This window comes from Epinephelus fuscoguttatus, linkage group LG20 (genome assembly GCF_011397635.1).
Source record: "Epinephelus fuscoguttatus linkage group LG20, E.fuscoguttatus.final_Chr_v1".
Taxonomy (NCBI): domain Eukaryota; kingdom Metazoa; phylum Chordata; class Actinopteri; order Perciformes; family Serranidae; genus Epinephelus; species Epinephelus fuscoguttatus.
This window is the reverse complement of record NC_064771.1, coordinates 22422973-22449948: the sequence shown is the minus strand read 5'-3', so window position 1 is coordinate 22449948 and position 26976 is coordinate 22422973. Positions and strand designations below refer to the sequence as shown.

At 41.4% G+C, this 26976-nt stretch overlaps 1 protein-coding gene across 3 annotated transcripts in view; it reads left to right on the top strand.

The window, feature by feature from the left end:
* The window catches only part of LOC125881185 (potassium voltage-gated channel subfamily H member 4-like), a 64361-nt gene that overhangs the window by 20955 nt on the left and 16430 nt on the right, over positions 1-26976 (top strand). For all 3 annotated transcript variants that reach the window (XM_049564224.1, XM_049564223.1, XM_049564226.1), the window contains exons 3-10: positions 3380-3511; positions 3977-4110; positions 20102-20342; positions 22179-22336; positions 22721-22922; positions 25277-25471; positions 26216-26415; positions 26696-26945. In XM_049564224.1, the coding sequence (XP_049420181.1) occupies positions 3380-3511; positions 3977-4110; positions 20102-20342; positions 22179-22336; positions 22721-22922; positions 25277-25471; positions 26216-26415; positions 26696-26945 (1512 nt within the window). The remainder of the gene's footprint in view (positions 1-3379; positions 3512-3976; positions 4111-20101; positions 20343-22178; positions 22337-22720; positions 22923-25276; positions 25472-26215; positions 26416-26695; positions 26946-26976) is intronic.

Below are 26976 nucleotides of genomic sequence, written 5' to 3'. Positions count from 1 at the left end.
TGTTTGTCTGTTTTGGCGGATACCCAGGTGCTCATTCACAGCTACGGAGCGCAAACACCGAAGCACGAAGATGCTGACTGCATTCACTTAACGGCCTCAGAGAGAGGTGTCACTAATTACTTGTATTTTCTCAAAATTACGTACAGAACCTTTAACTGGGGAAATGACAAAACTTCGTCTTGACTCAAATTCCGTTTTGATCTTAAGTCAAGTTATTGGGGGTGACAATTAGCCTAAATTGTGCAATTTGTTTTTGTTTCCAACATTATGGGGAACACATTTCTTTTTAGCTGAGAGTTGAACATTTGTGGCTGAATTATGAATCTTCACAGTGATCCCGAAGTTTAAATACAGCAGGTCAGCAGTGCAATACATGCTTTTTTGCAAAGTTAGCGCTCATTATTATTAATACAAACCCATCAGATTGAGTGGAAAATCTGCAGTCGGTTCATTTTTGTGATCCGCTCAACATGAGTGCAAAGGGTGCTAGAGGGAGTGAACTTGTGTGGTGGTATAACAAGCTCAAAGTCAGTCATGAATACACATTTCTAATCATACTTTCCTCATGTAGCGAATGCAGAGGACAAAGTACTGTACGCACAGTGTTTATTACTGTACCTTAAATTCATTCCCTGCTGACTGCTAGCTAATCCCTGATGAAGTCTCGGGCTCAAAGTACGATGTCATGCATGAAAAGAGAACATACAACCCTGTTTAAGCCTCTCTGATCGGAGACCCAAACCTGCACCCCCCAAGTGTGTGAACTGCTAATAACACTGATGGGTTACCAAATCTGCTCTGCGGTTGAAAAAAGTCTTGTCATCTTTGTGTTTTTTACAATACAGTAAGGAAGTAACAGTAACACAGTGCCAGTGCCAACTAACAAAAGAAAAGACATGATAATTTTGTTAAGTAATATGGTGCCGTTTCAGACACAAGAGCGACAGAAAAGGAACAGAGAACAAAGACAGTGAAAATGAAAGAGAGGGAATTAAATTTTAAAGCTATAATCCAAATGGCAGATATTCATGACTGGTACTGTATTAGCAGGATTTTCATGATAAAGGCAGACACTTAAGGAATTCAGTAGACACACACACACACACACACTGTCCACTTTGAAAGAAGGATTTAGATCCTTTACTTATACAAATGTACTAATACCACACTGTGAAAATGCTCTGTTACATATATTAAAACTATAAGTACTCAATGCAGAAAAATGTCCTATGTGACTTTTATACTGTCATATAGCAATATCACTGATGTAGGATAAAGGAAAGGAAGGAAAAATGCCACAGCATTTGTTCTACTTTCAAATTATTAGATCACATGGAAAATCACACATAGATTTTCACTCAAACTTTATTATTTAAAACTGAAAATCAACTATAATCTCTTCAACGTCAGACTCTAATACTGAGGGGATTTTTTTTTAGCAAAAATGCATGTGTTTAGAAAGTACAAAGCATACGACTAGATAAACGAGTTGTGTGAGAATTTGTAAACAGATGCTTTGATACTGTTTTCTGTTGTTTAACGTGGTCCCTGATCAATCAGTATATCAGTATGTTTACTGTTTTTCATGGAGGCATGCAGGAAATGTTTTCTACACAAATTCAGTGTAACATGGCATGACTAATTGATTTAAATGGTCATTTTGTAGGGGAAAAACTTATTTAATTTATAATAAAACACATAATTTATAAGCTCTGTATGTTATTGGGAGTATAAAAAGGTAGAAGGTACCATTTTAAAGAAATGACTCAGGTTAAGTAAAAAAAATACCCCAAATTTATACCTAAAGGTCTGGTGTGTAGGATTTAGTGACATATGGTGGCTGGAAATCGGGTAAAAAAACAAAAAATTGCAATGAGACGAAAGCATTTTAGAATGTTGCAGAGAAAAGTTGCAGCGGTGTGAACTGGCTGTCTGAGCTAGACTCAAGCTGGCTGATAGTATCACCTGCAACTCCGCTGGTCAAATCACATGTGGCTGGTTTTAGATCATAAAGCTCATCAACTGTTTCTACAGCAGTCAACATGTAGTGAAGTCTGCTGTTCAAGTCAAAATGACTGCAGATGGTGTCTTTGTGTGTTTCTGTCCTCATCTGTGCCGGTGTCGGACAGTGGGTCACTGCTGCTGCTCGTTGTATGTGCTTATGCCCCCGACACACACATTCTCAATGACTAACTATGCTAATGCTAATGCTCGTTTTATGTTTTTCACCGATTCATCACTGCTACAAATGCACCTGTAGCCAGTATCTCACTATCACTATCCTCATTCATATTTTCAGAAGCTACAAATTATATTCAGCCACAAAATAAGCCTGAAAAGCTGGAAATCAGAACGGAAGTACATAGAGTTGTTGCATGGAGATGATACACCATCTCATCTAGTTGCATTGGTGTGAACCGGCAGGTTTTTAGAACGTTGCAGAACGGCGCTTTGCAAGAAGTTGGCTGTTTCAACTCATTTAGTTGTGAATCTTTGGTCTGAATTGGGCTTAAGGTTTCAGACTGCAACCAAGTGAGACTTCTCCCATGTGCCAAGTGTGTAGGAGAAGTACGGTGGCAGATGCAAAAATGCAAATGGCCCTATCTGGCGCCAGTGTTTGGTTTGTCCATTCTGGGCTACAGAAGAAACATGCCGATCTCTTATTTTCAGATAACAAAAACAAAAAAATTCAGGTTATTATAAACAAATGTAAACATGCTTATTATATGATATTCCATTCTGCCAATATAGCCCCCCAAATCCTAGACACTTTAAGTACAGTACTTGAGTAAATATACCTAGTTACATCCCATCATTGGCGCCTGCTGCTGCTTACAAGCACAAAACCTACATAAATATCTCATGTTGTATATTTACACCCACAGCTTTGTGCCTAAACACCACCATCTAGACTGTTTTCTTCCTGTGTTTTACACACACACACACACACACACACACACACAAACGTACACACACACACACACACACACACTGGGGACACTATAAGAGATGTGAAACATCTGTTTTGTGGCAGAGCACAGTTTCTGCAGAGTTGCTAATGAGCGTACTGGGTTATGGCATGGTCTTGGATCTATGGTGCTCCCTCCCTGCCTGACTTGTTATAACCACCCCTCTGACTTGATCTTTCTCTTTGTGCACAATCCTCCCAAACATGATCCATATCTAATTGGGGGGTTTATTTTTAGAAAGGCTATGTCATACTTGACAAGTATCAACAGACTTGGCAGACATGGTGAGAGCCGACATGACATGAGAAATCCCAGGCCCTGGCATCCGGAGCTGAAGTCATTAAGGAGATGCATAACATTTACACTGGATGTGTCTGTTTACTAAATGAAGATTTCTGATTTCGTTCCAGGTGTGGCCTTCTGGTGTCTGCTCGACATCGTGCCCATAAAGAACGAGAAGGGAGAGATGGTCCTCTTCCTGTTTTCATTCAAGGACATCACTGACACCTATGGAAGGAGCCACCACAACAGCAAGAAGGAGGGTAGGCTACATGCCCTGCTTACAAAATAAAACTCCCTTTATTTGCTCACTTTGAGGATTGATTTACGAGCGGGTCATCCTCTGGCCCCCAGCTTTCATTTTCTCTGTGCACTCTTGTTCATCACTGTCACATTCTGCCCTGCAGTTTTTGTTTGGGCTGGCATTCGTTCACTGAACTCAGACAATGTTTTTGCAATGGGGAGTTTGATTTGGGCAGCGGTGTGTTTTCAAGTGGAACCTGGACACAGTCTGTCGCAAATACCAAACAGCATGCCAGGGGAAATCATCATGTTAAAATGCAATCAAAAGAAAGTCAAGTACAAATCAGCGGTTCTGTTTTTGTGTCTTACTTGTGTGACTATAACAGGAAAGATTATTCGGCTTAACAACCTGACACAGTATTCTCCTCACCTTCTCTTCCTCCTGAACTAACTGACATGTGCTGATCTGAGCAACTGTGTGACAGTTTCAGACGACAAGAGGCGCAGGAGGAAGAGCAGCTCTCACTTCAGTGAGGCCAGGAAGCGTGGACGCACCATGTTGTACCAGCTTACCAGCCAGTTCTCGAGGGGAGGCAAAAGAGAAGTCAACCTGGGTGGTGTGAGTACTTTTCCCACTCTCGCATACTTCCTTTTAGGTTTTGATGGTATTTTTATGTGCGCCCTGACCTCTACGAAAATAAACAGGAGTTACTCAGACATGCAGCACCCTCAATCTTGAGCTTGAATTATTAATGTTAATATCTAAAAGATGAGTTTTTAGGAAGACAATATATGAGGGAAGTCTTGACCCAGATTCCCAGAGTGTGGCTTATCTCTGGAAAATTCATCAGATGGGTTTACTATTTTAAGTCTCCTGGGTGATTTTAATCTTGCTTCTGTTGCTTTTATTTGCATGGAGGCTGTTGTTTGGTCGCTTTATGTGGACAAATAGCAAGGTCACTGTGGCAGCAGAGGCTACAGGGAGGCACACGGTGGTTGTCACTGATGGTGAGGTGTTATTGGTCAGAGGGGAAGCTGGGTGTATCATCATCATCACTTTTGTTTGGGACTGTCTGGACATGCCAACACCTTGCCATGGAGCTCTGTCATATAGGTCATTATGTCAACAGTGTGCTCTCTTAAAGGCATAGCTCCAATTTGTTTGGGGTGGGATTGTGCCATAGTTTGTGTTAACTGCACTAGCTGGTGGTTGGCAGGATAACCACCATGGAAGTGAAGCAATGTTCTGCTGTGGACGCGAGCAGCAGCAAAATGTATTTTAGATACGAAAAAATCAACATCAGTTTAAGCGTACACTATATTAAGAATATTTTCACCACTTTGTCTGAGCATAAGACGACCTTTCTGACAGGTAACTGAAGTTATCCCTAAGCCACCAGACTCCACTGACAAAACAGTGGTTTTACCCCGCAGAACACAGTGTTGCTGGTCTGGTTGTGAGACTTTGGTGTTTCAAAAGGTCAGTTCAGATTCACCAACCCTGTCCCCTAGAAATTACGTTTGTACATTACTAAGTGTCTTTCATAATTACGTTGTTGTTGTAATGAGACATTACATTCATGTACTGCGTAGGTGTCACAAGGCAACACATTCTCACGCCGACCTCGTCACATGTTGACGTTTGGTCATGGACTTTCCACGCTCACATACGACGTGAAAGGTACCCTGGGTGCATTTGTTGTTGACGTTCTGGGAAGCTGTGTCAAGTTCTGCCTGTTACATGCATTAGGCCCTTTTCCACTGCAGGAACTTCGGGGTTATTTTATGGGGCTGGGGCCGTTGGTGCATGTCTCCACCACAGGAACCACCCCCAAAGGACAGAGTTCCGGGACTTTTACAGGGGCTAAACAAGTCCCTGCCTCGGAGTAGGTACTTAGAACAGCCCTGAAAAACTCCTGGGTGAGGCTTGGGGTTTACTTGGTGCTGATTGGATATACTCAAGGCGGAATGTGACGTCAACAGAAAGCGACAAAATAGCCGTCATTTTTAAAACTCAGCAGACGAGGAGTCGCATTTTTAAAAGGAGTTGTAAGAAGACTCCGCTCTCTCAGTGGAGACATGGTGGTTGAGAGGGCCGAGCAAGACGATCTTCCTGTAAAGTTCCTGCCCCCCAAATAGTACCAGGAACTTCTTCAGTGGAAATGGGCCTATTGTCTTCTTTCAAAATACAGGTGGCTGTTGATGATTGCGGATCCATGAAGTGCAGCACCTTGACACTAGAACCCCAGGGTCATGTCCGGACTCGTGTCTTAGGTTCAGGCAAATAAAGCACTTTGGTTAAGTTCAGGGAAAGATCCTGATTTTGGTTGAATGTTAATAAAAAAATAATAATTCAAAAAATCATGCTTTAATCACTACAAGTGTGCACTATATTGCAAGGTTGCCTACTCTGGGGGAAATCAACTTAAATTCATTTCTGAATGTTTTGCTGATATGTTCAGTATCAACACTTTTGCAACATGCTAGATGCGTTAATTAGCAACATATCCTCATCATATTAATAGAAAACGTTATTTGCTCAGAATTACATTTCCCTCAAAACCTATTTGCTGTTTCAAATTAGTTGTGTATGAACATAATTTCTAGGAGACAGAGCTGAAGTTAAGTAATAACACAAAAGACCTAACCAACTAAGGCACTGGTAGACCAGCAGCTGCTGTGTTCAGCACAACCTAGTCTCACTCCGAAGTCATCGAAATGCAGCACTTGGGCAGTGACTTGTGGCATCAGACACTGAGAAGAAAGCTGTCCTCTAATATCGACATGATATGTGGCTGGACGTAAATATAGTTTAACAGCACCCAGTGGCATCAGTGGGAAATACGGCAGGCCAAGAACAAAAGTTAAGACAGCAAAAGTCCAAGTAGGACGGGTGGTGGACGGATCCCACAAACACCAAGTGGTACTCAGGAAAGCGGTGTTTGCATCCCGTAAGATTATAAAGCCAAACCCTGTTCTTTTTTCCTAAACCTAACCAGGTGTTGTTTTATCGTTAAAGGAAAAAAAAATAGCAATTCGTAGAGACTGTATGTAAACGTTAAATTTCCTGTGAAAACAGAAGTGTATCTTGAAAGAAGACAACGCATGTAACAGGTGGAAGTTGACAGCATCCGAGAACGTCAACAACCAGCGCACCCAGGGTACCTTGCACGTCATATCTGGACGTGGAAAGTCCATGACAAAACATTAATATATGACGAGGTTAGAGTGAGAGGTAAAATTACTATTTTTGTCAAAGGAATGGTGGCTCTGAAGAGATGGATGGATATAGATAGATAGATAAATAGATAGATAGATAGATAGATAGATAGATAGATAGATAGATAGATAGAGATGGATGCAATGGCTTTGGGTTGCCTGTTGGAAGGGGCTGTCTGACGGCAAGGTAAAGCTGTAAACTGTAATACTCGGTAATACTCTCACTATGAATAAAAATCTGACCATCCCTTTAAATGACCTTTAGAATTAGGTCAAAAGAGGCTGTTCTGTCTTCATGCTTCAACACATTATCATTTATATGTACAACCTGTTGGGTAATGTATGGGTGTGGGATACAGGCTCACTCCATATGGATTTCAAATGTTTTTCAGATAAGTGTGTCATTTTGCCCATGCAGTTGCTTGCCTTTCAAGTGTGTTTCAAGTACCTTAAGAGGCCATTTGTTGTGGTGAAATAGACCCTAGCCATGATCTGTTTCATCGCCACTTGTCTTACACAACAAAGGCCTTCGTAGGCTTTGAATAATAAAGTCGCGCTACACTCCGAGCAAATGTTATTCATGAGAACAAGCTCCTGTTTTGCTCTCAGATACCAAACGGGAGCAGTTTTTTTAGTGGAGCACCATTTTGAGATAATCCCGCTCCCTCCCTGCAGAGGCTCAGTTACCAACTGGGTCTGTACTCAAACCTGTCCTTCACAATGTGGCGTTTCATCCCAGGGGGCTAAAAGCAATTCAGAGCGTTTCAGGGGTAAATTAAAATGTAAAAAAAAGTTGAAAACCTGTGAGACATGTGTGATTCAAGTGGCTAATATTAGCATTTCAAAATGGAAAAACATGGGACAAAAGGCTGTTGTGTACTTTTTGGAGAGGTACATTTAGCACTTTAACTTTTAATGGCAATGGTAATGGTGTGCCCTTTACTTGACACCAAATTTTGAGCTGCTCTTCCTCAGTGCTGGTACATTGCTAAAACCGGCAAAAACAGGATGAGAATCTGATATGGAATTTGCCATTTGGATAGTGAAACAATTTTTCAATGTTTGGCCAAATTTGTCAAATCCCGATCATAACATAAAGAAAAAATTATGAAAGTCAGACACAGTTTTTCCAGAATGAAGAAAAGAAAGCATTTTATTTCTAATTTAATCCCATTTATATTAGAAACTATATGTTTAATAGTTGTTATAGGGACCCAAAGGGCACGACATTTACTTTATAATGCAGATGTTGGAATTTTTAGCGTTGACATGATCCATTGATTAATTGATTGACAGAAATGAATTGTTTAAATAATTTATTAAAAAAGTATTTCACTGCTGGACAGATGGTCATTTAATAAAATCAGCAGCAGAAAGATGCAAATACTTTTGAATTGAGTGCTGTATGACCAGATAAAGCAGAGGAAAAGGACTGTGGCGTTCGCTTTTGCTCAAGAGGTAGAAAACCTACACCTACTAGAATACACTGCGCGGCACCAGACCAATAAGCGCTCCCGCTGCTGGGTGACATTATGCGAGCTTATCTGTTTTGAGACAGGAAACAATATGTTACAAACGATCTTATACTACAGTTTAACAGTAAGAGTGAGAAATAGGCAACACAGTAATGGAATCTTGGTTTATATTTGATCAGCACTGCCAAGATTTGCAGTTTGATTGTAGTTTGAGAGAGTGGGGCAGCTCTCTGGATCTCTCTTTGTGTCAGTGTTGGCAGGCAAACAAAATAGTGAGAGTACAATGTGTAGTTTGAGCAGCAGCCGTAGGACCATGGATGTGTAAAGAGAACTGGATCAGATTTTTGAAAGCTTGCACCCAACCATACCCGTAAGCCTCAGTTCCAGAAGCGACCAGTTACCTGTCATTATGTCTAAGTCAAACCTGTACCTAGGCTGACCAAACGTCCTCTTTTGCCCGGACATGTCCATTTTTGACATCCTGTCCGGGGCGTCCGGGGGGTGTTTATAAATTGATGATAATGTCTGTTTTTCTTTGTGTGTGTGTATGCGTGTGTTAGAGTGCGGCACGGGCTGCATATTTCTGTCCAAACCCGAACCGAGCCCGACATTATTTAATGACCAAAGCATTGAGTTTGTGTCACACAGTTGTTATGGTTACAAGCTATTTAACAGGCCGGGCGTGCGCCGTGGGTGCTCCGCGGAGAGGGAGACCTCCGTGTTTGAGATGGGAGCGGGCGGCGGGAGGTCCGAGGCTTCCAGCGAGGGGAGAGGGAGAAATATTACAAAATAAGATAAAATAGGAAAAACCTGTCTCCCTCTTTTATTTTATTTTCAGCGTTTAATCAAGGCGGAGGCGGGCGGCTGGAGGTCCGAGACTTCCAGCGAGGGGAGAGGTAAAAACAAACAGCCAGTGTGTGTATGTGTGTTATGTTCAGGTGTTGTCACGTAAATAACAGTGCCCAAGCAATAAACAGGACAGACAATAGGATTTTATTTATTTTTACACTACATTTTCACTGAAAGCTGACCGAATCCAACCCGAGCCCAAATACAGTTTATACATTTTTGACCAAACCGGCCCGACAGGACCTGTCAGGACCCGTCAGGCTCGGATCGGGTAGTCACTCTCTAGTGTGTGTATGTGTCCCCTATTGGGGCCTATCAAAGACAGTTTCTGTCTTTGAGAGATATTATTTTGTAATATAACTGAATTTTCTATCCATACATGTAAACTTTAAATATATTAAAATTATAAGGCATCTTTGAGTAAATTGCGAGTATCATTTAAGTAGGCTATCTTGTGGCCGGGCTGAGTGTCCTCTTTTTTGGAAATCAAAATATGGTCACCCTACCTGTACCCGCCTGCAATCGTTAATAAAAGTTCCACAACCCAACCCACAACCATGATTAAACACACACATGCTACGGTCACTCACATTAAGCTAGGTTCTCTGTTCTTGAATTACAAATCCAGTGGAGGAAAAGTCTCTTTCACTGACTGTGCTCCAGGATGGCGAAAACAATCCAAGCAAACACTGCAAGGTTAGGAAACATTTAAGCCTGCTCCTTCCACAACCATAAAACCTCAAAAGGATCCTTGGGTATCTTGAACTCGATGTAGGCTGCAACCTCATCCTAAGGCTGCAAAGTTTCATCACTGGAGACCACCTCCTTGACAAATGTGACAAGGGGGTCAAAGGTTCGACTTGTGTTGTTAACTTTCAAAATAAAATTAATTGCGGCTTGATAATAGTGATTTAGATGTCAAAGTATTACACATATATTTTTGTTCTCACCTGCTGCTCGCCGGCGTGTGGTTCATTGGTTTTTTACCCGTGCCCCTGACTTTATATTATATACAGCACAGCTTTTTGCGGTTACCCAGCAGGTACCAGGCATGGTGCAAGACCCTGATCAGGATACAGCGTTGGAAGCAGGACCCTGTTCGTTCATATGAAAGCTGCTCAGCGGGGCATTAGGCCAAAAACATTCAACTGTCGTGTGTAAAATTACCCAGATGATCAGCTCTGTTTCCACAACATTGGGCCCATTGAGCAAGTGCACTAGAGACTTCTGCCGGCTTCTAGTTTAGCACTTTGCTACCTTTAATGAGCAGAAAATGATTTAAATGTGGACTTTCTAGACTTTCCCAATGTCATCGGACCAAATGGATTACATCCCTATAGGGAAACGAATAATTCTGTGGAGGTTGTGACTCTCACAAAAATGTTTCCACTAAGTTACAGACATTTCTTTCACAATTTAAGTCTATGGGAAAAGTCTTTTTGGGCCCAAAGGCATCATGTGACAGACTTTGAAGTTTTAATTTCAGTGTTTACCCCCACGAAAACTGTCTTCAAACCCCAGCACACTTCCTGGGGGCCTGCCTAGAGCCAGGGAAGCTTTGAGCTGAGAGGGAGATCTGAGCACTGGTAAGATGGAGGGAAGTTTACCAGTACTCATTTACACCTACTACCCACATTGTTACGATACAAAGCAGGTTGAACTTGGGCAAAGTATCCCTTTAAGCAGTGGTGTAGTGGTAGTTGATGAGGTGGATGTATTCCTAGGTAGATGGTTAGGTTACAGAGAGGAAAGTGGGTATTTCAATGGCTTTTTGGCTGATACTATCAAATGTAAGGATTTGCTGCTTTTCTCATATCATGTATATCATTGTTACATAAAAAACTTTGGGTTTTTGAATATTGGTCAGACAAATCAAGCAATTTGAAAAGGTCACCTTTGGCTTTGGGAAATTTTGACTAACATTTTTCTAGTTTTGTGACATTTTTAGACTGAATGATTAATGGTTTAACCCAAAAAATAAGCAGGTCAGATTAAAAAAAAAATACACCCAAGTTGCAGTGATAAATACCCTCACATGGACCTGACCTGCTTCCTGTTTACACCTCCAAAAACAAAAGCTCTGCTACTGCTGTCAGGCCTGACTTGCATGCGTCTTTATGGGAATCAATGTATTACACCTCCCCTCTGTTTGCCAAACCTCCTGCTGCCTTTTTTCCATCCCCCCTACTTACAGATGGCACTGTTCACTGACACCATACACACACCTGTTCTAATAGTGCACACACATGAATCTCCCCAAAAAAACATTCACACATATACACCACACAGTGACTGATGGCTTCAGATGAACATATGGTAAAACATCAACACATTCAGGATCACATGCACAATATTTATCATTCAGATTTTGTTCCAGCGCTCTCGGCAGGAGCTGGTGTTTTCACACTGACATGGTTTCTCTTTCTCTCTTGCACATCTAGATGTACAAAATGTAGGAGTAAGAAACTCAACAATCAGATTTAATGTGTTCACAGCCTGCTCGCTGTGTCTCATTCCCTCTACTTTTGGCACAGACACACACCCTCCACTGTTCTCCCATGCTACCTCTACCACAAGGCGAATTACCATTTAAAAGTGTTTATTAATTCTCACTGAGATCATATTTGTGTCCTCACAAGAGGACCAAAAACTCACGAACTCACGATCTGAAAGAAATATCACACTGTACATAAGAGAAACTTCAAAGTAACACAGTAAACACGGTATAATCAAGATCCTGCATCTTAGGGCTAATAAACTTTTTCACCTTTCAAGTCACTTTTCACTGACTCCACGCAAAAGAAAAAGCTGGCACATTTGCCTAATTTATTTGTAACCTTAAGGACCGGTAATGGCGTGCAGTACGACTGTAAACAGTAGGCGCACATTCAGAACAAACTTGTGTTGATGTCGCATATTAAAAATGTAGGCAACCTGTGTGTTCTCTGATGCAAAACAAAAACATGTAGCAGTTAGAATACAAATCAGATCTGTGTCTGTAAGGGACTGTTTTGTTTTGCCTGGGTCTTTCTGACAGCTCACTGGACTGTGTCTTGTGATTCCATCAGTGACTTTGGAAAACCTTTTATCTCGCAGGCCTGCCACCAGTGTTAAACAGATACAATGCAGTTTGCATGAGAATGAGATCCAAAGCATGCACACTCGAGATTAAATGTGTCAGAGTTTATTTGTTTGCTTGCATGGGCTTTTCCTCACGCCTCACTGTCTGGATTGTGTCTTACAGACTGTATATCTGTGCATGTTGCATCATGATAATATGGTCTCACATACACCAGTCAGCTTTCTTTAAACAGCCATTTTCCAAAAGTCTAGGCATCAGCTTTTATGACACACAATTTCCCTGGACTGTCCTCAGATGGTACATTTCATTTCATAAAATTGCCTCCTCATATAACACAATGATATCATAATATCAATTCTGAGTGAAGCTACTGCTGCTGATAGTAACATTATACCAAAGAGGAAGATGATTGGAAGGCAGAGACGCCCCCAAAACGGTTCAGTCTTTTTTGTTTTGGCACCAGTTGCTTTATATTAAATTCATCATCACAACAGGGATAAATAATAGAGATGGAGTGTACAATAATATCTGAAAAGGTAAGAGGAAGATGAAGAGAAAAAGACAAGTAAAGACAAGAGTAAAGCAGTTTGACATATATTCAAATGTTTGAGCCTATGCAGTAATTAAGATATATGTATTTTTTGGGGGACACATTGCCCCCCACATTTTTCAAATATGCTCAAAATGTCTCCCCATTTATGATCACTTACTACAGGTTCTAGTATTATGGTGTACTGCAGTTCTGTGTGTGGTTTGTGCCAGTGGCGTTGCCGTACCCCAGCAGAAGCTTGACTGCTGTAGGCACAGTCAACGTCAAACACTGTACTGTCTCTGTTTTTCATTATAGAAATAGAATGTAATGTGAGTGTTACGGGGAACTGCCCACTGGTTTGACAGCCCATTGGTTCGACATCCCATTGTTCCCACCATATTAAACTCATTGTTCCGAAGTCCGTTACAAAATCATCATGATGCCCTGTGGTTAAGGTCTGGTTAGGTTTAGGCACAAAAACCACTTGGTTAGGGTCAGGAAAAGATCATGGTGTAGGTTAAAATGAAAAAGAAAGTGACAAACACATAAGCCGTGAGCCTGCTCTGCCCCAAGCCGGTCGCGGCGCACCATACGCCCGCCGCAAGCCGTTCAGCACCGCGGACAGTCGGACTAATGGGATGTTGAACCAGTGGGCTGTCGAACTAATGACATGGACCCAGTGTTACGTAGGCTTTATCACCATCAACTGTTATAGTTTTTGTTAAGTGTTACAATATCATAAAAATGCAATAAAGGTCACAAAAAGTCATAGTATATTATGTTATAAAAAAGTCATGTATAGTATTTTTTTTTTTTTTTTTTAAAAACGTCATAGTGTAGTATGTTATACAAAAGTCATAGTATGTCATAAAAAAGTCGTAGTAGGCTATAATATATCATAATAAAGTCATAGTATGTCATAAAATCTCATGGTATAATATGTCATAAAAAGTCATAGTATATTATGTAATAATAAAAAAAAGTTATGGTATAGTATATCATAAAAAAGTCATAATATCGTGGGGTAATTCCCCCCCAGACCCCGCTCATGAGTTAGGTCGCAGAAGGTGTGGATTTAAAATGGTGCCCGCAATGTGAAATAGGTGATTACGGCCCTGTTTTCGCACGTTCCTAATTGCCGACGTTACATTAAACTGCAGGTAACCATAGTAACAGCTCTTTATCAGAATGCCAGTTAGCTAGTTTAGCTAACTTTCGATTGTTAAAAAATAACCTTGCTTAAAAAATAAGGCTAAAGTAAATTCTTTACTAAAGAAAATAGCAATTGGAAACAAAAATGCCCTTTTGTGAAGAGTGCATTGAGGTAAGTAACACAATATAGTACTGTGTAGGGAACCGCCCTGTGGGATTTATATGTAACGTTAGCTAACGAGTGTTAACTTAACTGCCATCTCTGGAAAATTAGCTAAGTCGTTAGCCTTCACAAAGCAGCTATTTATTAATGGAAATGAAAAGAATAACGTTATGCATCTGGAGAGTCTTTAAAGTCCGGGTAAAGCAAAAAACCTGTATGTTATGAGTTTGTCACACCACAGAAAATGCAAAAAACAACCCACTGCACAGCGAGAGCACCTCCTTAGCAGCTAACGTTAGCACTAAGCAAACTATGGCAGCAGTGCAGCAACTGCTAAGGCGAATAGACTGGACGGTATGTTCATAACAGTTATTTTGCATGGGTTTATATGATTGTGGCAACTAACTGAGCTAAGAACTTGTTGACAGCATGGACGGATTGTGACACTGTAAGCCTCAGTACACAGACATGTAAAAAAAAAACCCACCACACACCTGTTGGTGATCGTCATTCTGAGGCTCTTTTTGGTCATCTTGAGTTATTTTGTAGTGGTTTGAAGTGTCATTGCGGCCATTTAGAGTCTCTTTATAGTGTTTTTGTCTCTTGCTAGTTTTTCTGAATCTCTTAGTAGTTGTTTTACATCTCTTTTTAATTTGTTTGGACTCTTATTGTGCTCATTTTGGGTCTATTTGTGGACATTTTGTCTCCTTGTAGTATTTTTAAAACTGTTTTTTTTTTTTTTTTTTTTTACATTTCCTTGTAATTGTTTTGAGTCTCTTTGTGGTCATTTTGTGTCTCTAGTATGTTTGTCTCTTAGCTAGTCTTTCTGGGTCTCTTTGTGGTTGTTTAACATCTCTTTGTAGTTGTTTTGTGTCTCTTTGTAGTCTTTCTGAATCTATGTTGTTGGTTGATGTCTCTATGTATTTGTTTGGACTCTCTTTTTGGTCTTTTTGTGTCTCTTTGTGGTCATTTTATCTCTTTGTAGTCTTTTTGAATCTCTTTGTGGTTGTTTTACGTCTCTTTGTAGCTGTTTTGAGTCTCTTTGCGATCAATTTGAGTCTCTTTTTGGTCATTTTGCATTTCTTTTTAGTTTGGAGTCTCTTTGTGGTCATTTTGTGTCTTTAAAGTCATTTTGTCTCTTTTCATAGTCTCCTGGTTGTTTTACATCTCTTTGTAGTAGTTTGAGTTTCTTTGTGGTCATTTTGGGTTTCTCATCGGTCATTTTGCATCTCTTTGTAGCTATTTGTGCATCTCTTTTGTATCTCTTTGTGTTTTTTTTTATTGACTTTCCAACAAAAATGTTCAAAAAACACTTCAAACAGAGGTTTGGAGTCTCTGTGATCATTTTGTGTCCCTTTGCAGTCCTTCTGAATCCCTTTGTGGCTGTTTAACGCCTCTTTGTAGTTGTTTTTGAGTCTCTTTGTGGTCATTATGCATCTCTTTGTAGCAATTTGTGAGTCTCTTTGTTGCTGTTTGTGTTACCTTTGCATCTCTCTGTGGTCTGTGATTGGCTCTCCAACAAAAAAACACTTCAGACAGAGGCTCTGGTCCAGGGGCCCCCTGACCCCTTGGTGCTTGATAGGTGCACTTAGTAATCCATCCCGGGTTGAACGTAACTCAACAATGAGTGTTACAATGTGTTCACAGCCTGTTCTCTGTCTCTTATTTCCTCTCCTTTTCACACTTGCACACATCCTCAAATGTCCCCTTGTGCTACCTCTACCACCAGGCGAATTACCTTTGTAAAGTGTAGTTGTTATGAGTCTCTTTGAGGTCATTTCGCATCTCTTAGCAGCCATTGTGAGTCTCTTTGTAGCTGTTTGTGTCTCTCTCGGATCTCTTTGTTGTCCTTTGATTGACTCTCCAACGAAAAATGTTTAAAAAAAAACAAAACACTTCAAACAGAGGCTCTGGTCCAGGGCCCTTCTGACCCCTTGGGCCTGATAGGTGCACTTAATAATCCATCACTGGTTGAATGTAGTGAACTTGCCACTCACACAGGGGATGAGACAACTTTTAGGGGGCAGAAACATTGACAAACTGGTCAACTGTCTAACCCTACCATGCAGTAGTGTATAGTTACCAGTCTTTTAACATGTATTTTCTTATGTTTTGGAAGAAACCTCTGATTGTACTTAACCAGGACTATACACCCTCTATTCTCATGCTGATTTACACATTTTCTCTCCCTCTCCATCTGTCACATTCACCTCTGTTTGGCTTCATCCCTCTGGATCCCTCTGTCTTTCCATGTATTGTGTGTCTGTCACTCTGTGGTGCCCCCAATTTTCTTCTGCTTTTGAATAATCTCTCCTGTTCCCCTTGTCTTTCCTACTGCAGTGCAAATATTGAAGCCCTCCATCCACTCCAATCTTGAATACTTAATGTTTCACAAGTGCAGTTTTAAAGCACTTGTACTCAACTTTTCTGCACGTTAATACTTCACTACAATCCAGAGGAGAATGCTGTCCTTCATGTTACATATATAATCCATTATCAGGTTAAAATATAAGATTAAGTAACCCACGAATATATAAAGAAGTTAGGATTATCTCCACCTCAGTCAGCCACAATTTAAAGATGCTGATTACACAATAATTTGTCAGTAATGAAAATAAATTGTGATAATACAACACTGAAAATGGCTATTTTTCTGCCTAATGAGAACCTTTAATTTTGATATTTGGGGTATCTTTTTGCTGATGATACTGCTTAGATTTTAACTTCAACTTGTAATAGTATTTTGTAACAGTATTTTCACATCGTGGTTTGCTATTCTTTAAGTTAAGTAATGGATCAAAAATACTTCTTCCGCCACTGCCATCCTCCCACTCCGACTATATTTTTCCCATTCTGTTTTCATTCTTTTTGTCTGTCTCCCCCTCCATCTTTCTCTCACTTTGTCTCTCTGTCTGTTTCTTTCTTTCTGTCGGTCTCTCAGTAGCAGTTAGCTAACAATGTCTTCCTCTGCCTCCACACCACAGCCAGCCAGATCTTCTCTGACTAGGTCTCTATTTGTAGCCCATCAGCCTGCCAGGCAAAGAAAGAAAAGGGGGAAGCTATACTTTTACTTGACATATATCTTTAGATAAGAGCCCAGTCATAAAACAGAGAGATACAGAAGTGGGGAGGAATTGATTTTTAAGTACATAGATATAATTTACAAGTGGAAATCTGTTAACTGATTTCATAAGCGCACCTTGTGCACCTTCCTTTAGGGCCGCAGAGGTTGCATATTTTTTAAATGGTTTACCACACACTACATCGCCTCCTCAAAAACAGGTTGAGCTCGAGTTTTTCTTTGCCTGAAGGCTCCTTACCAAAACACAAACACTGTGAGTTGTTGTTTTGTCTGTTCTGGCAGATTTGATGCTGTCAGCCCATGAGTGTATCAGCTACTGTATAACTAGGCACGCTGACAAGTAGCTCAGTCGGCTTGATTTTAAGCACTTTCCCGGAGGAGAGCCACTATTGCCTCTTTTCACTTTAATGCACTTGTCAGAGGGCTATGAATCTGGAGGCATTTTTTCAAGTTATGATTCAAATACTCTTTTGGCTGACTGTGAAACACAAAGCTCGTAGTTTGTGTTCATGACCTGCGCGCTCACGTCTTACTTACCCTCAGTTTATCGTGTTTTCTATTTCTTATTTTTGCCCTCTGCACACTCACACACAAACACTTTGAGACAGCGAATGTTTATCTGTAGTCTCTCGCTGTAACACAATTTGAAAGAGAAATTGTTGAAACTGGATATTGCCAAGTGTTGTAGGTGTGCAGTAGTGATCCTACAATCATATAAAAAGTACAGAGCAAGGCAGAGTCATTTGAGTCATATTTGCTTACTTGTGGACCTGTGGTAATTTTACAGTTTTATTGTGCACTCCTGCTGCATTGTTGGAAAAGAGGTGAAGCATTTTGGGTGTAAATTAAAGCCTGAGATGCCTCTGTAATGGATTCTGTGCTTGAGGCAGTGCTTGAGTCACATGCTGTGTGCATCCTCTTTCCCACCAAGGACAGGCTTTTATGCCCAAAGCATCCTGGGAGATGTAGTTGAAACAGTAAGCTCTGAGCTACAGCGTGAGTTAATGAAGTGCGAAGACCAGCTGTAGCTGTGTGACATGCTTGTCCCATGTGTCCCCGCAGTGCTGGGCTTTTCTTTTCTAATCATTGGGATGTGCTCGGCTGACCGCCTCGAGTGCCAAAGGTCGGGTGGGCGCACTGACCTCTGTGTCGTAAGGCAAATTAAAAAAAAAAAAAAAAAGCAGTCCAGCTTTTGCTGACATTGCTTGAATGATCTTTACAGTGGTTACAGCTGTTGATGACAGTCAGCAAGGTCTCTCTGCTAGATTTTCCACTGGTGTTACAACTGACTTATGGAAAGATACGGTGTGTATTTATGGGAACGCCCGCAAAACGTCATGTCCTTCTCCGACAAGGGGGTAAAACCATGCTAAAGAGTTGCTGTGTGGCTCTCTGTATGTCAAATAAACTGAAACATCTAAAGTCAAGGAGTATTTTTTTTACCTGTTCCCAATTCTCCTATGTTTTAGTGTCTAAGAGATTATTAGGAACAACCTTTTTTGAAACCGGTCCAGTATTGAGTGAAAGCAACGGGCAGGCTGCAGTGTAAACACTCCGGACATGTTCGCTCGGTCAATTTGCGTCCACTTAAAGGGCTTGTTTTTGACATTACAAAAAAAAAAAAAAAGTTGTACAAAAGACACGCACATCCAAACGTCCAATGGAGTGGGTGCTGGACCAAAGAAGCGTCTAGCAAAGTGAAAAACAAAAACAAATAAGTCTGCACACCAAGAAGCTCCCATTTAAAAAGATTTTATTGACAAAAAAACAATATTTTTAATGCATGAAAATCCTTCTAAACGGGAGCTACTTGGTGTGTGGACTTTTTTGTTTGTTACTTGTTTCTAACACTGACAGGCTCAGATTGCTATTATAAGTGTCTGACAAGATTACTGAAAGGATCCCTACAGAGAAAAGCCTTTTTATCAAAGAATAAGATTTTTGTTAACCAGAAACAGCCCCAAAAAGGTATCATCAAACTCATCAGACTCCATTTAAATATACAGTCATTCCTTCATTCGTACAGTAGTGTGTATTTGTTCTTTGATACTTCTCTCATTTTTAAATACAAGAAAAGGTTGTCCATTGCCTCCGAACAAAATGTAAGCCTCAGAGCCCTACAAGGAAATCTCCAGCTAAGACTTAATTTACCAGCCTCCTTGTTGCTTGTCTCACCTGTTTGTGAAGTGGCCACATTGTTCTTGGATGAATTACTGCTCATTTATCTCTCCTTTCTGTTTCCCTCTCACCACTGTCAAGCAGGTAATATTTTCTCCTCCCGTCTACTAAACCTGGTTAAAGCTATTATGTGCCAAGTGCACGGCCCCATTTGGAGAGCTGCACTCTTATTATGTGCCAAATGGGTTCCCCGACTCATCAGTAATAGCAATTTATGCTCTCTGAGATTGGATTTTCTCAATAAAAAAATTAAATGAATGGAATGAATAAGCGTTGCTCTCAGAAGTAACAGCAGCTGATGGCCACTGTACTGTGACACCTGAGACTTAAAACACTAATGGCATTTGGAGGGAGGAAGTCAAGCCAAGGCCAAGTCATGTATGAGATTAACAGGCGTCATTGTAAGTAATACGTTTCCCCCTCACTGACCACAATCCGCTCACTATGACTTTGTGTTATTACTGCATGGCCATTTAAAAGGTTTATCACTGTCAATAAGGAGGCTGTCAAGAACAGATAACCAGCAGCATTACCATATCTGTTTCACTTGAGTTGCTTAGCATACTGCATCATCAGCGGTCAGAGCACAAGAGTGACTGCTGACATTTATATTGTCTGTTTCTGCAAAATCTTGGCACGGCAGTGTCCATCTGATTACCATTTATTTTCACAGCACTCCACCTCATGACCATCTGGTTATCACGTTATTCATTTATGCAGCTTCTTCGATGTGCTTTGTTTGTTGTGTATATTTATCAACATATGCTTGAAATTCAAGAGGTTATTGAGGGTGAGTGTGTGTTTATGTATGCATATGCATATGGCTGTGTGTGTTATGTTCCCGAGATAATTTTGCACGTCTGCCTGTTCTCTTACAGGGCATTATTGACAAGCCTTCAATACCAGAGTACAAGGTGGCAGCAGTCCAGAAGTCGCGCTTCATTCTGCTCCACTACAGCGTGTCCAAAGCCCTGTGGGACTGGCTCATTCTGCTGGCCACCTTCTATGTGGCTGTCACCGTGCCCTACAATGTCAGCTTTACGCCGTATGATGACCACGTCACAGCTGCGCGCTCCACCATCGTCAGTGACATCGTGGTGGAAATGCTCTTCATTATAGGTGAGAGCTGAAAAGAAGACTGTACAGATTCTTACCTGAAGTTCTTGTGCTGTGGCTCAACTAAGCACTAGGTTCCAAAGAATATTCTCTCTCAGAACTCTCAACATCTGAATCATGGATATATTTTAGCGCTTTGAAATTTTTGAATCATGCAGCAAAGTGACATTTTTATCCAATATCTGACCATTTTCTCGCCATGAATGGCAACAGAGCAGCAAGAGCCACCGAGTCATCTTTTCCCTTGAAAATACTTCCAGTTCCAGGGAACCTGGGTGTTGACTTCTCCCAGTTGGTAATGCATGGCTAACCTCCAAAGGAAGGCACCCATGTCAAGAAAGAGGGGTTGTCCTCCAACAGAAACTCTTTTTCCACCAACATAGAACAGGTTTCATTCTGGTTTGTGCACCTTTCCTTTGTTTTAAGCATTTCAACCAGAAATAAATTGGTTTTGAGCCCAAAAAGTTGGTTTCCAGCCAAAAAATAGGAGGTTTTCCATGACCTGAATTGAGAACTGTGATAACATCAGTGGCTGTGCCATATTCTGAAGATTGGAAAGAAGGATGGAGTCTTTCACATAAAATTCCTCTGTGTCTTCTCATCATTAATAGTTGGTCCATGCTTGTTTTTTGGATAAAAAGCTTACGTGAAATCAGTGGGATCCGCCGTCTTGCCACTACTGTTCACTTGGGTTGTGCATTGTGCAGCGCCCTCCATTGATAGCACATCCTCAATTACAATGGTACTGCTCAAAACTGGTGGAAATGCTGGCTGGTTCATTAGATAGCACCAAGGTTCTGTGAATCCTGGACAGAACCGATTTAAAAAAAACAGAGCTATTATGGTGCAAAGGGGGTATTACTGTAAATTAACCGTGATTAAATTTGGAGTTCATGACTGAATCGCTCAGTTTGGCACAAAGAGGGGGTCACCATCCATGCTTGGGGGAAACTTTTTTACTTGTTCACTACCTAGACTTTGTTTGTTTATTGTAAAGTCGTGTAATTGAAAGATAGCAAGTTAGAAAAATGAAAACTGCTTCATACAGCGCTATAAATAAGGCATGCAAGCCAAAATCATTCAGGGAATAAAGCATATTGGGCAGGAGGTTTCCACTGTCTTTAATTTTGATGATTTTTGGCCTGCACATTGCTGTGTGTGCTGTCAAAAAATAATCGAAAATCTTTATTTAATTTTGCCAAAAATCATTCCCAGCATCTTACCTTCTTTTAGCTTCTCATATCCGAAATTTGTATTGAGTGATGAGCCAACATCTCTGCAAATATCGACAGCTTGGATGACAGATGAGGTTTTCTACATCAGACCACACACCCAGAGGTCTGCCTGTTATGTGCTTGCTACATTTCTGATGCTAAGATGAAGATGATCCACCTGGCAAACTCGCTGATCCATATGGACGCCTTAAAACAATGACACATTCCAGCTGTTTCACTTTTTCATACATGGTCCATTTCTTTTCATTTATACAGTTATCATTTGAGATTTCCATGGCTAAAATTGGTATACTACCAAATCCATATTGAGAAGTGTGAATAACAAACATGGCATGGTCTAAAGTATCACAGACATGTATACTACTGGGATTGAATCTGAGCTTGTGACCTTTCACACTTTACTTTTTCCTCATTGTCTGTTCTCAGGTTTATTTTGTGGCTGAATATAATTTGTAGCTTCTTAAAGTATGAATGAGGATAGTGATAGCGAGATACTAATCCACACCCCTGCAATTGTGTGACATCTTCCAGTTTGAATAATATGAATATGACTATACGTCTACTCTATGGGGGTAAAATTCACTGTCAACCTTTGTATTTTCAGACATTATCCTGAATTTCCGCACTACTTATGTGAGCCAGTCAGGGCAGGTGGTGTATGAGGCGCGCTCCATTTGCATTCATTACGCCACCACCTGGTTCTTTGTGGACTTGGTGGCTGCCCTGCCCTTCGACCTGCTGTATGCCTTCAACATCACAGTGGTGAGTACAACTGGAAAATAATATATTCAGCCTTCTCTTTTTCACTGCCCTCTGTGACTGCTGACACAAGCAGCAAATGGATTACTTCTAATTATTTCCCCCCTGAAATGTTTAGCCTTTGGAAATAGACTACCTTGCATTCCACACGGCTGCTGTTGTTACTTCCTGCCCGCCCGCCTGTGTGACGAGTTCTCCCTAAATAGTGAATTTTGCACAGGATAAGCACATTTGTTTGAGCAAAGAAGTCGCTGCTTGTCCAAGCTGTTATAGTCAGCTGTGTATATGCAGTAAATGTATTTCCAGATATTTCCAGGAAGAGGGATTCACTTGCTTTCTTCTTTTCTCTGTCACTGTGCCCCCCCCTTACTTTTCAATGCTCTTCAGACCTCTTTGGTCCATCTGCTGAAAACGGTACGCCTGCTGCGCCTCCTTCGTCTGCTTCAGAAGCTGGACCGCTACTCCCAGTATAGCGCCATGGTGCTGACCTTACTGATGTCTGTGTTTGCCCTGCTGGCACACTGGATGGCCTGCATCTGGTACATGATTGGACGCAAAGAGATAGAGACCAATGAGGCCTGGGACATTGGTGAGTCTGACTGAGGCCTTGCTGAAGAGGAAGTGTAATGGTCAGGTTTGTTGTTTGATTCCACAAGGGTAAAGGATAAATGAAGTAATAGTTCCAACTGATTTTTACCATGTGCCATCATTTATTCACTGCCCTCTGATATTTTATTGAAGTGCTCATTTCACAACTTAAGCACAATGCTGACTATGCAGACTTGCCTCAGCCCCTGTCTACACTTACACAGATATTTTTGAAAATGGATATTTTCCCTATGTTTTGTCCTCTTATCCACACACAAACAGAGTTTTAGGTCGCTTTCTGAGGTGCAGTTTTTCAAAATGTAAAATGGAGCATTTGGGAAAAGATGAAGTCATCTCCTCAATTGGTGCATACCCGTTGCTGCTTTGTGTAATGAGCATATGCCAGAAACAATTACAACAATGGTCGACTTCCACTCTGCCAACGTTTTGTTAGCACTGTCTGTTCTAATGACGACTTTACAGCTAAACTTAGTATTGCTGCACCATTTCATGGACAAACAGAGGCATCTGCTGCACCCAGTGTTTTTGTTCCACTTCAGCGTCTGCAGTTTTAAGTCCAGCAGAAACAACAGTTTTAGATCAGGCCTGGTTGAATCAGAAGATGGTGGGACACTTTCCAAAGTTGGGCTGTTGTCGATGAGGAGTGGAAGGAAAACTTTCAAATGTCCAGATCACTCTTATGTTCTAGAGATTTCCTTCATCCTTGAATTAAATGTAACTCAGAAAAGTGACGTGACCTCCAGTAGGTGTTTTAAAAAAGGTCAATTTAGGTCATGTTTACATGAAAACCATCTGCTGAAAATGGAATTGTTTCTCATTTTATTTTGAAAAAAGTTCTGCATTCAGAAGACAACGTTTTGATAACAATCGCTGTGCACACGGATCCACAAAAATGACCAAAAACACTGTAGTATACATGCCAGGCCAGTAGTTGGCGGTGTGACTTTGTAATGAAACAACACGGCGGTGATGTATAAACAAACAAAATGGCAACCACATGAACATTTGTCTGGACAGACGATGAGGTGGAGTTGCTACAGTGAATCTACACTTTGCTGGAGAAGTATTGATAAATTCAGTAGGGTGAGCAGCACAAACAGAACTCGGGAGTCCACCATTGTTGTTGTGATGGTCGACTTTCTCATCAAGTGACTGGAACCGTAAAGTCTCCGTTTTCAGAGGAACTGAGGACTGGTTTTCAAAACGTTGCGTTTTCAGGCACCCAAAATGCTGCTGTCGTGTAAACGATCAGCCAAAACTCAACGAAAGTTTACTTGTCGTATGAGCAGGGCCTTAGTCTGCATACTTTACAGTAGACTGCCAAAAAACAGCTAACGTCAGCAAGCATTTAGGGTCTTTTTTGCATTGTAGTTTGGAAAGAATTCATTTGTAAAACGGAAAATATCCATAGAGGTGTAGACAAGGCCTCAGATACCATAGGTGCTGTGTAAGTCAGTTGTTTTCTTGTTGAAATAGGCAGAAATTCCATCACATAAGACCAAAGACTGGATTTTGCTTGTGTTGTGTCCCCACTCAGCTATAAATAGTCATGGCTCACCTATTGGGATGTCTAGCTCTGCTCAGTGGTGAGCTGGTGGCAAACACCATACTCTGGCACTCTAATGAGGGCTGTCTGAAACCAGATCAAAAGCTGATATAAAAAAATGCTGGTGGGAAGCAGGGCTGTAGTGTCTTGTTTGTGTCACTGTTTGAAAATGGCTCAACATGGAGACCAGAGAAAGACCATAATAAAAAACTGACTGGCTTTTCTAGTCTAAAAATTAATCTGAGAAATATTGGAGAGCTTGTCTTATTATTTATCCAATGCCTGCGCCAGATCAGAGAGTGTGATCATGTGTAGGGTTTTATTACAAACAAAATGTCTACAAGCTCGTTCAGTCCTGCAGCTTTGGCACTAAACATGTTTTTAACCACAATCAGCAACACTTGTACTGTGGCATACAGCAGAAAAATCAAACCCAGTCAGCCACATGTGTGTTTCTATTTGTGTGTATGTCTAATTGTGCACACATTTGTGTCAGTATATTCTGTCCATAGGGAGGTTAGGTCATACCTGCTAATTAACACTTGGCCTTATTTATCCCTGGAGGAGCAAATCTAATTCTGCCCTGTCCCGCATCGACACGCCTGCCTCCTGGCACTGCTGAAAATCTCTGACACACACCACATGCACCTCTGTCTCTCTTAGACCAGGTATTGCAACACCGTTCCTGCCACTGCCGTTCGTCTCAGAGCTGACAGAGGACACATACACACACAACATTACCATAACCTGTGGACGTTGTTCGCTCATGCTCTACCTCTTCATTCAAGGGTGGCTTCATGAGCTGGGCAAACGTCTGGAGACACCCTACATCAACAGCACGGTGGGCGGCCCGACAGTGCGCAGCTCCTACATCGCTGCCCTTTACTTTACCCTCAGCAGCCTGACCAGTGTGGGCTTCGGCAATGTCTGTGCCAACACCGATGCTGAGAAGATCTTCTCCATCTGCACCATGCTCGTCGGCGGTATGTCTGACACCAGGGTCCTTTCTCCCTCTGGCGTCCTGGCATAACAGTGCCTCTGTTTGGCACACCAGTGCAAGAGATTCAGCAGGAAGTGGGTTGGATGGTTTGGCTAACCTTTAAAACGCAGCTTGTTGCCATTTTTATATACCAAAGAACAGATTATTTTAGCTGAGGTGGCAATTGTTGGTACAACAACCCAGTTATTTTATGGGATTTTTTTTTTGTTTTTGCCCAACTGCTTGCTGTAAATTACCATGCCCCCTGTGTGGATCAATAAGGAAGTATACAGTAACAAGAGTAGATGATTGGATACTGGCCAGTATAGGGTTATATCTTTATTTATGTGTTTGAAAGGAGTCAAAAGTAAAAGCCATCTCCAGATTCATATTTGGTGTTTCGCCTCACTATATTTGTGTTTCTTTTCGGTACTGTGTCTCCTCCTCCTACACGGCCATAAATGTCCCAAACATAGAAATTCAGAAAATACAGGCAGAGGTCTGAATCTCTGAAGATAAATACACCGCCAAACAGTTCTAGTGGGTCATAACTGATGACTAGGGATTATTTTTTGTTTTTTAGGGAAATCTCAAATAGTGTGTCTTTGATCCTTTTCAAATTGTGATAGGCTAAAAGAAAAACCCAAGAATAAAATGTCACATGGTATTATTTTTACCTAGAAATACAAATATTCAGCCTTTTTATTACCATTTACTGTCTTTAATGCTGTTTGCTTCCATCACACAGCGCTGATGCACGCCCTGGTCTTCGGTAACGTGACGGCCATCATCCAGCGTATGTACTCACGGCGTTCCCTCTACCACACACGCATGAAGGACCTGAAGGACTTCATCCGTGTCCACCGTCTGCCCCAGCAGATCAAACAGCGCATGCTGGAGTACTTCCAGACCACTTGGTCTGTCAACAACGGTATAGATGCCAACGAGGTAGGATTCCCTTTCATTGTTGTTGTCACGTAATACTTTTGTACACGGCGCTGTCTGCTCTCGAGAAACTTCAGGGCGAGGTTTAGATTTGCACTGAAACCTGTTCAGTCATAACCCTTTGCAGCTGTAATTTTTTATGATCTCTCACAACACATGGCCGCCTGTGCACCATCAATTGACATCCTATTGAAATTCAAAAGAGGGTAACTGGTGGCAACACAGTCCGTTCCCTAATTACCAATGAGTGTCACACCTCATTACATCTGTCACACATCCCCAGCTCCTGCACGACTTCCCTGATGAGCTGCGGGCCGACATCGCCATGCATCTGAATAAGGACATCCTCCAGCTGCCGGTCTTTAAGGGGGCCAGCCGTGGCTGCCTGCGCTCGCTCTCCCTCCATATTAAAACCTCATTCTGCGTCCCTGGGGAGTACCTCATCCGTCAGGGTGATGCACTGCATGCCAACTACTTTGTCTGCTCCGGGTCCCTTGAGGTGCTGAAAGACAGCATGGTGCTGGCGATATTAGGTTTGCATTGTGGTTGGGACTTTTTTACACT